At 48.7% G+C, this 12826-nt stretch overlaps 1 protein-coding gene across 1 annotated transcript in view; it reads right to left on the reverse strand.

The window, feature by feature from the left end:
- naaladl2 (N-acetylated alpha-linked acidic dipeptidase like 2) overlaps window positions 1–12826 on the reverse strand; it is a gene marked incomplete at both ends in the record, with an annotated part of 166210 nt that overhangs the window by 6537 nt on the left and 146847 nt on the right. Inside the window, one exon of the mRNA XM_080547415.1 lies at window positions 669–867. Within this exon, the coding sequence (XP_080403541.1) occupies window positions 669–867 (199 nt within the window). The remainder of the gene's footprint in view (window positions 1–668; window positions 868–12826) is intronic.

Consider the following 12826-nt stretch of genomic DNA (forward strand, 5'->3'; position numbering starts at 1 on the left):
TATCATGTTGCTGGTGTGGCGTCTGGGAGGTTTGTATTAGAAGGGGGTTGTTCCACAGTATCTGATCTATTGGTGAGCTATAACTATAAAGATACTGTACAATATTGTTTACCTGTAGATGCCTGTCTGTTTGTAATGATTGATTGATTGATTGATTGATTGATTTATGTATTGATACCTATAGACCATAAGGGGCAATGGAGCTCTTCTCCAGGTCTCGTAGCATGTTGTCCGAACGCACGCACGCACCCCCTCTCCCTCCCTCCCTCCCTCCCTCCCTCCCTCCCTCCCTCCCTCACTCACTCCCTCCCTCACTCCCTCCCTCCCTCCCTCCAACCCTCCCTCCCTCCCTCCCTCCAACCCTCCCTCCCTCCCTCCCTCCAACCCTCCCTCCCTCCCTCCAACCCTCCCTCCAACCCTCCCTCCCTCCCTCCAACCCTCCCTCCATCCCTCCCTCCCTCCCACCCACCCGCCCGTTGTGTCACACATAACACACTCAGTCAGTCAGTCACTCCCTCCCTCCCTCCCTCCCTCCAACCCTCCCTCCCTCCCCCCCACCCGCCCGTTGTGTCACACATAACACACTAAGTCAGTCAGTCAGTCAGTCAGTCAGTCAGTCAGTCAGTCAGTCACTCCCTCCCTCCCTCCCTCCCTCCCTGGTGCAGTACCTGTAGACGCCAGGAGGGGGCTGGGGGATGATGAAGCTCTTCTCCAGGTCCCGGAGGACGTCATTCAGCATGCGGACGTGGGAGGGGTCGCGCTCCTTGGGGTCGTTGGCCGGCCGCATGGCCTCTGACTGCAGGAAGGCGGAGCTCTCTCTCAGGGACGCCGCCGCCGCCAGGAGCCCCGGCGTGCTCTGGGGGTCGTCTGAGGAAACAGCCAATCACAAACAGTTGTCTGAGGAAACAGCCAATCACAAACTGTCGTCTGAGGAAACAGCCAATCACAAACAGTCGTCTGAGGAAACAGCCAATCACAAACTGTCGTCTGAGGAAACAGCCAATCACAAACAGTCGTCTGAGGAAACAGCCAATCACAAACAGTCGTCTGAGGAAACAGCCAATCACAAACAGCCGTCTGAGGAAACAGCCAATCACAAACAGTCGTCTGAGGAAACAGCCAATCACAAACTGTCGTCTGAGGAAACAGCCAATCACAAACAGTCGTCTGAGGAAACAGCCAATCACAAACAGTCGTCTGAGGAAACAGCCAATCACAAACAGTCGTCTGAGGAAACAGCCAATCACAAACTGTCGTCTGAGGAAACAGCCAATCACAAACAGTCATCTGAGGAAACAGCCAATCACAAACAGTCGTCTGAGGAAACAGCCAATCACAAACTGTCATCTGAGGAAACAGCCAATCACAAACAGCCGTCAGAGGAAACAGCCAATCACAAACAGCCGTCTGAGGAAACAGCCAATCACAAACTGTCGTCTGAGGAAACAGCCAATCACAAACAGTCGTCTGAGGAAACAGCTAATCACAAACAGTCGTCTGAGGAAACAGCCAATCACAAACAGCCGTCTGAGGAAACAGCCAATCACAAACAGCCAATCACAAACAGTCGTCTGAGGAAACAGCCAATCACAAACTGTCGTCTGAGGAAACAGCCAATCACAAACAGCCGTCTGAGGAAACAGCCAATCACAAACAGTCGTCTGAGGAAACAGCCAATCACAAACAGCCGTCTGAGGAAACAGCCAATCACAAACAGCCGTCTGAGGAAACAGCCAATCACAAACAGCCGTCTGAGGAAACAGCCAATCACAAACAGTCGTCTGAGGAAACAGCCAATCACAAACAGCCAATCACAAACAATTGTCTGAGGAAACAGCCAATCACAAACAGCCGTCTGAGGAAACAGCCAATCACAAACAGTCGTCTGAGGAAACAACCAATCACAAACAGCCGTCTGAGGAAACAGCCAATCACAAACTGTCGTCTGAGGAAACAGCCAATCACAAACAGCCAATCACAAACAATTGTCTGAGGAAACAGCCAATCACAAACTGTCATCTGAGGAAACAGCCAATCACAAACAGCCGTCAGAGGAAACAGCCAATCACAAACAGCCGTCTGAGGAAACAGCCAATCACAAACTGTCGTCTGAGGAAACAGCCAATCACAAACAGTCGTCTGAGGAAACAGCTAATCACAAACAGTCGTCTGAGGAAACAGCCAATCACAAACAGCCGTCTGAGGAAACAGCCAATCACAAACAGCCAATCACAAACAGTCGTCTGAGGAAACAGCCAATCACAAACTGTCGTCTGAGGAAACAGCCAATCACAAACAGCCGTCTGAGGAAACAGCCAATCACAAACAGTCGTCTGAGGAAACAGCCAATCACAAACAGCCGTCTGAGGAAACAGCCAATCACAAACAGCCGTCTGAGGAAACAGCCAATCACAAACAGCCGTCTGAGGAAACAGCCAATCACAAACAGTCGTCTGAGGAAACAGCCAATCACAAACAGCCAATCACAAACAATTGTCTGAGGAAACAGCCAATCACAAACAGCCGTCTGAGGAAACAGCCAATCACAAACAGTCGTCTGAGGAAACAACCAATCACAAACAGCCGTCTGAGGAAACAGCCAATCACAAACAGTCGTCTGAGGAAACAGCCAATCACAAACAGTCGTCTGAGGAAACAGCCAATCACAAACTGTCGTCTGAGGAAACAGCCAATCACAAACAGTCATCTGAGGAAACAGCCAATCACAAACAGTCGTCTGAGGAAACAGCCAATCACAAACTGTCGTCTGAGGAAACAGCGAATCACAAACAGCCGTCTGAGGAAACAGCCAATCACAAACAGTCGTCTGAGGAAACAGCCAATCACAAACAGTCGTCTGAGGAAACAGCCAATCACAAACAGTCGTCTGAGGAAACAGCCAATCACAAACAGCCGTCTGAGGAAACAGCCAATCACAAACAGCGAATCACAAACAGTCGTCTGAGGAAACAGCCAATCACAAACTGTCGTCTGAGGAAACAGCCAATCACAAACAGCCGTCTGAGGAAACAGCCAATCACAAACAGCCGTCTGAGGAAACAGCCAATCTCAAACAGCCGTCTGAGGAAACAGCCAATCACAAACAGTCGTCTGAGGAAACAGCCAATCACAAACAGCCGTCTGAGGAAACAGCCAATCACAAACAGTCGTCTGAGGAAACAGCCAATCACAAACAGTCGTCTGAGGAAACAGCCAATCACAAACAGTCGTCTGAGGAAACAGCCAATCACAAACTGTCGTCTGAGGAAACAGCCAATCACAAACAGCCAATCACAAACAATTGTCTGAGGAAACAGCGAATCACAAACAGCCGTCTGAGGAAACAGCCAATCACAAACAGTCGTCTGAGGAAACAGCCAATCACAAACAGCCGTCTGAGGAAACAGCCAATCACAAACAGTCGTCTGAGGAAACAGCCAATCACAAACAGTCGTCTGAGGAAACAGCCAATCACAAACAGTCGTCTGAGGAAACAGCCAATCACAAACTGTCGTCTGAGGAAACAGCCAATCACAAACAGTCATCTGAGGAAACAGCCAATCACAAACTGCCAATCACAAACTGTCGTCTGAGGAAACAGCCAATCACAAACAGCCGTCTGAGGAAACAGCCAATCACAAACTGTCGTCTGAGGAAACAGCCAATCACAAACAGTCATCTGAGGAAACAGCCAATCACAAACAGTCGTCTGAGGAAACAGCCAATCACAAACAGCCTTCTGAGGAAACAGCCAATCACAAACAGTCGTCTGAGGAAACAGCCAATCACAAACAGTCGTCTGAGGAAACAGCCAATCACAAACTGTCGTTTGAGGAAACAGCCAATCACAAACAGTCATCTGAGGAAACAGCCAATCACAAACAGCCAATCACAAACAGTCGTCTGAGGAAACAGCCAATCACAAACTGTCGTCTGAGGAAACAGCCAATCACAAACAGCCGTCTGAGGAAACAGCCAATCACAAACAGCCGTCTGAGGAAACAGCCAATCACAAACAGCTGTCTGAGGAAACAGCCAATCACAAACAGTCGTCTGAGGAAACAGCCAATCACAAACAGTCGTCTGAGGAAACAGCCAATCACAAACAGCCGTCTGAGGAAACAGCCAATCACAAACAGTCGTCTGAGGAAACAGCCAATCACAAACAGTCGTCTGAGGAAACAGCCAATCACAAACTGTCGTCTGAGGAAACAGCCAATCACAAACAGTCATCTGAGGAAACAGCCAATCACAAACAGTCGTCTGAGGAAACAGCCAATCACAAACTGTCATCTGAGGAAACAGCCAATCACAAACAGCCGTCTGAGGAAACAGCCAATCACAAACAGCCGTCTGAGGAAACAGCCAATCACAAACTGTCGTCTGAGGAAACAGCCAATCACAAACAGTCGTCTGAGGAAACAGCCCATCACAAACAGTCGTCTGAGGAAACAGCCAATCACAAACAGTCGTCTGAGGAAACAGCCAATCACAAACAGCCGTCTGTGAAACAGCCAATCACAAACAGCGAATCACAAACAGTCGTCTGAGGAAACAGCCAATCACAAACTGTCGTCTGAGGAAACAGCCAATGACAAACAGCCGTCTGAGGAAACAGCCAATCACAAACAGCCGTCTGAGGAAACAGCCAATCACAAACAGCAGTCTGAGGAAACAGCCAATCACAAACAGTCGTCTGAGGAAACAGCCAATCACAAACAGCCAATCACAAACAATTGTCTGAGGAAACAGCCAATCACAAACAGTCGTCTGAGGAAACAGCCAATCACAAACAGTCGTCTGAGGAAACAGCCAATCACAAACAGTCGTCTGAGGAAACAGCCAATCACAAACTGTCGTCTGAGGAAACAGCCAATCACAAACAGCCAATCACAAACAATTGTCTGAGGAAACAGCCAATCACACACAGCCGTCTGAGGAAACAGCCAATCACAAACAGCCGTCTGAGGAAACAGCCAATCACAAACAGTCGTCTGAGGAAACAGCCAATCACAAACAGTCGTCTGAGGAAACAGCCAATCACAAACAGCCGTCTGAGGAAACAGCCAATCACAAACAGTCGTCTGAGGAAACAGCCAATCACAAACAGTCGTCTGAGGAAACAGCCAATCACAAACAGTCGTCTGAGGAAACAGCCAATCACAAACTGTCGTCTGAGGAAACAGCCAATCACAAACAGTCATCTGAGGAAACAGCCAATCACAAACAGCCAATCACAAACAGTCGTCTGAGGAAACAGCCAATCACAAACTGTCGTCTGAGGAAACAGCCAATCACAAAAAGTCATCTGAGGAAACAGCCAATCACAAACAGTCGTCTGAGGAAACAGCCAATCACAAACTGTCATCTGAGGAAACAGCCAATCACAAACAGCCGTCTGAGGAAACAGCCAATCACAAACAGCCGTCTGAGGAAACAGCCAATCACAAACTGTCGTCTGAGGAAACAGCCAATCACAAACAGTCGTCTGAGGAAACAGCCAATCACAAACAGTCGTCTGAGGAAACAGCCAATCACAAACAGCCTTCTGAGGAAACAGCCAATCACAAACAGTCGTCTGAGGAAACAGCCAATCACAAACAGTCGTCTGAGGAAACAGCCAATCACAAACTGTCGTTTGAGGAAACAGCCAATCACAAACAGTCATCTGAGGAAACAGCCAATCACAAACAGCCAATCACAAACAGTCGTCTGAGGAAACAGCCAATCACAAACTGTCGTCTGAGGAAACAGCCAATCACAAACAGCCGTCTGAGGAAACAGCCAATCACAAACAGCCGTCTGAGGAAACAGCCAATCACAAACAGCTGTCTGAGGAAACAGCCAATCACAAACAGTCGTCTGAGGAAACAGCCAATCACAAACAGTCGTCTGAGGAAACAGCCAATCACAAACAGCCGTCTGAGGAAACAGCCAATCACAAACAGTCGTCTGAGGAAACAGCCAATCACAAACAGTCGTCTGAGGAAACAGCCAATCACAAACTGTCGTCTGAGGAAACAGCCAATCACAAACAGTCATCTGAGGAAACAGCCAATCACAAACAGTCGTCTGAGGAAACAGCCAATCACAAACTGTCATCTGAGGAAACAGCCAATCACAAACAGCCGTCTGAGGAAACAGCCAATCACAAACAGCCGTCTGAGGAAACAGCCAATCACAAACTGTCGTCTGAGGAAACAGCCAATCACAAACAGTCGTCTGAGGAAACAGCCCATCACAAACAGTCGTCTGAGGAAACAGCCAATCACAAACAGTCGTCTGAGGAAACAGCCAATCACAAACAGCCGTCTGTGAAACAGCCAATCACAAACAGCGAATCACAAACAGTCGTCTGAGGAAACAGCCAATCACAAACTGTCGTCTGAGGAAACAGCCAATGACAAACAGCCGTCTGAGGAAACAGCCAATCACAAACAGCCGTCTGAGGAAACAGCCAATCACAAACAGCAGTCTGAGGAAACAGCCAATCACAAACAGTCGTCTGAGGAAACAGCCAATCACAAACAGCCAATCACAAACAATTGTCTGAGGAAACAGCCAATCACAAACAGTCGTCTGAGGAAACAGCCAATCACAAACAGTCGTCTGAGGAAACAGCCAATCACAAACAGTCGTCTGAGGAAACAGCCAATCACAAACTGTCGTCTGAGGAAACAGCCAATCACAAACAGCCAATCACAAACAATTGTCTGAGGAAACAGCCAATCACACACAGCCGTCTGAGGAAACAGCCAATCACAAACAGCCGTCTGAGGAAACAGCCAATCACAAACAGTCGTCTGAGGAAACAGCCAATCACAAACAGTCGTCTGAGGAAACAGCCAATCACAAACAGCCGTCTGAGGAAACAGCCAATCACAAACAGTCGTCTGAGGAAACAGCCAATCACAAACAGTCGTCTGAGGAAACAGCCAATCACAAACAGTCGTCTGAGGAAACAGCCAATCACAAACTGTCGTCTGAGGAAACAGCCAATCACAAACAGTCATCTGAGGAAACAGCCAATCACAAACAGCCAATCACAAACAGTCGTCTGAGGAAACAGCCAATCACAAACTGTCGTCTGAGGAAACAGCCAATCACAAAAAGTCATCTGAGGAAACAGCCAATCACAAACAGTCGTCTGAGGAAACAGCCAATCACAAACTGTCATCTGAGGAAACAGCCAATCACAAACAGCCGTCTGAGGAAACAGCCAATCACAAACAGCCGTCTGAGGAAACAGCCAATCACAAACTGTCGTCTGAGGAAACAGCCAATCACAAACAGTCGTCTGAGGAAACAGCCAATCACAAACAGTCGTCTGAGGAAACAGCCAATCACAAACAGTCGTCTGAGGAAACAGCCAATCACAAACAGCCGTCTGTGAAACAGCCAATCACAAACAGCGAATCACAAACAGTCGTCTGAGGAAACAGCCAATCACAAACTGTCGTCTGAGGAAACAGCCAATCACAAACAGCCGTCTGAGGAAACAGCCAATCACAAACAGCCGTCTGAGGAAACAGCCAATCACAAACAGCCGTCTGAGGGAACAGCCAATCACAAACAGTCGTCTGAGGAAACAGCCAATCACAAACAGCCGTCTGAGGAAACAGCCAATCACAAACAGTCGTCTGAGGAAACAGCCAATCACAAACAGTCGTCTGAGGAAACAGCCAATCACAAACAGTCGTCTGAGGAAACAGCCAATCACAAACTGTCGTCTGAGGAAACAGCCAATCACAAACAGCCAATCACAAACAATTGTCTGAGGAAACAGCCAATCACACACAGCCGTCTGAGGAAACAGCCAATCACAAACAGCCGTCTGAGGAAACAGCCAATCACAAACAGTCGTCTGAGGAAACAGCCAATCACAAACAGCCGTCTGAGGAAACAGCCAATCACAAACAGTCGTCTGAGGAAACAGCCAATCACAAACAGTCGTCTGAGGAAACAGCCAATCACAAACAGTCGTCTGAGGAAACAGCCAATCACAAACTGTCGTCTGAGGAAACAGCCAATCACAAACAGTCATCTGAGGAAACAGCCAATCACAAACAGCCAATCACAAACAGTCGTCTGAGGAAACAGCCAATCACAAACTGTCGTCTGAGGAAACAGCCAATCACAAACAGCCGTCTGAGGAAACAGCCAATCACAAACAGCCGTCTGAGGAAACAGCCAATCACAAACAGCCGTCTGAGGAAACAGCCAATCACAAACAGTCGTCTGAGGAAACAGCCAATCACAAACAGTCGTCTGAGGAAACAGCCAATCACAAACAGCCGTCTGAGGAAACAGCCAATCACAAACAGTCGTCTGAGGAAACAGACAATCACAAACAGTCGTCTGAGGAAACAGCCAATCACAAACTGTCGTCTGAGGAAACAGCCAATCACAAACAGTCATCTGAGGAAACAGCCAATCACAAACAGCCAATCACAAACAGTCGTCTGAGGAAACAGCCAATCACAAACTGTCATCTGAGGAAACAGCCAATCACAAACAGCCGTCTGAGGAAACAGCCAATCACAAACAGCCGTCTGAGGAAACAGCCAATCACAAACAGTCGTCTGAGGAAACAGACAATCACAAACTGTCGTCTGAGGAAACAGCCAATCACAAACAGTCATCTGAGGAAACAGCCAATCCCAAACAGCCAATCACAAACAGTCGTCTGAGGAAACAGCCAATCACAAACTGTCATCTGAGGAAACAGCCAATCACAAACAGCCGTCTGAGGAAACAGCCAATCACAAACAGCCGTCTGAGGAAACAGCCAATCACAAACAGCCGTCTGAGGAAACAGCCAATCACAAACAGCCTTCTGAGGAAACAGCCAATCACAAACAGCCGTCTGAGGAAACAGCTAATCACAAACAGTCGTCTGAGGAAACAGCCAATCACAAACAGTCGTCTGAGGAAACAGCCAATCACAAACAGCCGTCTGAGGAAACAGCCAATCACAAACAGCCAATCACAAACAGTCGTCTGAGGAAACAGCCAATCACAAACTGTCGTCTGAGGAAACAGCCAATCACAAACAGCCGTCTGAGGAAACAGCCAATCACAAACAGCCGTCTGAGGAAACAGCCAATCACAAACTGTCGTCTGAGGAAACAGCCAATCACAAACAGTCGTCTGAGGAAACAGCCAATCACAAACAGTCGTCTGAGGAAACAGCCAATCACAAACAGCCGTCTGAGGAAACAGCCAATCACAAACAGTCGTCTGAGGAAACAGCCAATCACAAACAGTCGTCTGAGGAAACAGCCAATCACAAACAGCCGTCTGAGGAAACAGACAATCACAAACAGTCGTCTGAGGAAACAGCCAATCACAAACAGTCGTCTGAGGAAACAGCCAATCACAAACTGTCGTCTGAGAAAACAGCCAATCACAAATAGTCATCTGAGGAAACAGCCAATCACAAACAGCCAATCACAAACAGTCGTCTGAGGAAACAGCCAATCACAAACTGTCGTCTGAGGAAACAGCCAATCACAAACAGCCGTCTGAGGAAACAGCCAATCACAAACAGCCGTCTGAGGAAACAGCCAATCACAAACAGCCGTCTGAGGAAACAGCCAATCACAAACAGTCGTCTGAGGAAACAGCCAATCACAAACAGCCAATCACAAACAATTGTCTGAGGAAACAGCCAATCACAATCGTTCAAACTGGATTTGTAGAAGACATTTCCTACATTGAAATGTACAATACAATAGGCAAGGCAAGGCACGTTTATTTGTATAGCACATTTCATACAACAGGGGCAATTCAAAGGACTTTACAATGCAATACAATACCATACAATACAATAGACTTTAATACAATACAATACAGCACAGCACAACACAACACAGCATAACACAACACGACACAACACAACGGAACTGCCAATCACAGGGAGAGGACCAGGGACAGCACCAGTCTGGTACAGCACCAATAAGGAAAAGGATCCTTGTCTGAAATCTACACGAGTTCTGCTTTAGTGCCGTCCATAGCTCACCCTTCCATTAGCTGAATTAGCTCACAAGTGCCTTTTATTCTGTTTCCCACCAAAAAGCAGATGGAGGCAAAGCCAGCCAGATTCCAATCAACTTCTCAGAGTGAATTGGACAGGGCCATTGTCACAGCTCAGAGTTGGCACTGGCAGTTACTAAGCTGGAATTACGGCTTCATTAAAACAAAACAAACCAAAATACACACCCCCACAACACACCCCCACACGCATGCAAGCACACACACGCATGCGCACACACACACACACACACACACACACACACACACACACACACACACATGCACACACGCATGCAAGCACACACACACACATGTGCACACACGTGCACACACGTGCACACACACACAGGCACACACACACACACACACACACACACACACACACACACACACACACACACAGAAGCCACGTATGGAGGGATAATTGACACTGTCGCTAATTAAAAGTTATTCACGTAACGATATGCTCATTAGCAAGTAAAAACAAAGCGATCCGTTTCACAAGTGCCGCTGTGAATCAATTACATCACGTTCCACATAACGATGCTGTAATTCCTACAGTGTTTTTGTAATGACTTGTAACGCCAGGTTCTATTATAATGTACTTCAATTATGTTCCTACTGTATATCGGGCTCATTGGAATGAGTGGAGGTTCATTCCCTTCCATGCATTCCAATGAGCTCGTCCTCCGATTTCTACCTCACCCAGCCTCCCCTGGGTGAAACAGTCCATGTCTGCCACCTCACACTCATGTGTCGGAATTCAATCAATGGACCTATCGCTAAGCCACGCCCCAAAATAGAAATTGTCCAATCATATCACAGCAAAAGTCACGACAGGCAGAAAACTCGGACAAACAACTCGCTAATATCTGATGGTGAAAAGCTTCTAGACTAAATATTCTTGTCATCTTAAAAAAAAAACATGTCTATTACTTGCTGCGGTAAATCAGAAATCTGAAATTTGCCAACTCCCGCCACCAGGGGAGGCTGGTGGAGGTAGAACACCAGGGGAGGCTGGGGGAGGTAGAACACCAGGGGAGGCTGGTGGAGTTAGAACACCAGGGGAGGCTGGTGGAGGTAGAACACCAGGGGAGGCTGGGGGAGGTAGAACACCAGGGGAGGCTGGTGGAGGTAGAAACCAGGGGAGTCTGGTGGAGTGACCCATGTCTGTGTGTGGCAACGTGTGTTTGACTCCATTCCCTGATTCCGTTCCGTCCATTACAACCCGCCAGCCCGTCCTCCGATTTCTACCTCCCCCAGCCTCCCCCTTGGGAGCACGTGTGGGGGTGGGGGGGGGGGGGACTCAGGAGAGAACATGGGACGCAGCGTGGCGACTCAGGGGAGGGATAGAAGAGAGGAAAAAGAACAGACCGGATAAAAATAGACAAAAGAAGAAAAAAGCTATTCCCTCCTACACATTTTAATGTATTTTTCTTTCTCTCTCTCCGCAGAGGAGAGGAGGGGGGAGGCGGGTTATGAAATATGTGGATGGATCGGTGTAATCTATCACGCACGCTGACACGGAGGGACACAGAGGGACAATAGTGTTGGCACGAGGCCTGCTGAGAATCAGGGCTGAGCAAATGAAAGGGAGGGAGGGGAGGGAAGGGAGGTAGGGGAGGAGAGGAGGGAGGGAGGGGAGGAAGGGAGGAAGGTTGGAGGGAGGGTGGGAGGGAGAGAGAGGATGAAGGGTGGGGAGGGAGGGAGAGAGGGGAGGGAGGGAGGGAGGGGAGGGGACGGGGGATGGAGGGAGGGAGGGGAGGGAGAATCGAACACAGCACCTTCAAGATGCTCTCTGGAAAGGACTGAAGATGAAACAAGAACATGGGAGGGAGGGGAGGGGAGGGGAGGGAAAGGAGAGGAGGGGAGAGAAAGGAGGGGAGGGGAGGGAGGGAGGGAGAGGAGGGGAGTGGAAGGAAAGAACAGGTGTGACATTTGAACTGCGGAACAATGTGTTGTGATTAACAGCAAGTCTGTAACTGGTAATTAAACTCTCTAGCTGTCACTCTCACACACACACACACACACACACATACGCACGGAGGAGGGGGGGCAGGGAGGGAGGGAGGGAGGGAGAGAGGGAGGGAGAGGAGGGAGGGAGGGAGGGAGGGAGGGAGAGGAGGGAGGGGACGGTGGGGAGGGAGGGAGGGTGGGGAGGGAGGGAGGGAGAGAGGGCAGGAAGAGAGAGGGTGAAGGGTAGGGAGGGAGGGAAGGAGGGAGGGAGGGAGGGACACACATACGCACACACACAATTAGCCATGCCTGTTTGAGGTCAGCGTTTCCATCAGGAGTTGTTTGAACAGTTCAGGTTTCCCCCCCGAAAAAACACCTATTTGTCTCCCCAAACAGCATGAGCCAGCCTCTCACACCCCTCAGAGAAGAGCAGGCAGACACCCAGAATTATGCATTTATTTACCTCTCACTCTCTCTCTCTCTCTCCCTCCCTATCATCTCGCATTTCTCCTTCTCTCAATCACTCTCACGCCAACTCCTTCTCTCCCTCTATATCTCTCTCCTGGATTGCTACCCTCTCTCCCTCTCCCTCTCTCTCTCTTCCCCTCTCTCTCTCCCTCTCTCTCCTTCTCTCCCTCTATATCTCTCTCCTGGATTGCTACCCTCTCTCCCTCTCCCTCTCTCTCTCTTCCCCCTCTCTCTCTCTCCCTCTCTCCTTCTCTCCTCATCCTCTTTATTTTTAACTCACCAAAGGCATTCTATATTTGATCATACCTATTTGCGACTGAGGATATGGCCGCTAAAAGCTTTCATTCCCTGACCCTATAGGGGAGGG

The sequence above is a fragment of the Nansenia antarctica genome (assembly GCF_963989245.1).
Source record: "Nansenia antarctica genome assembly, chromosome: 17".
NCBI classification, from domain to species: Eukaryota; Metazoa; Chordata; class Actinopteri; order Argentiniformes; family Microstomatidae; genus Nansenia; species Nansenia antarctica.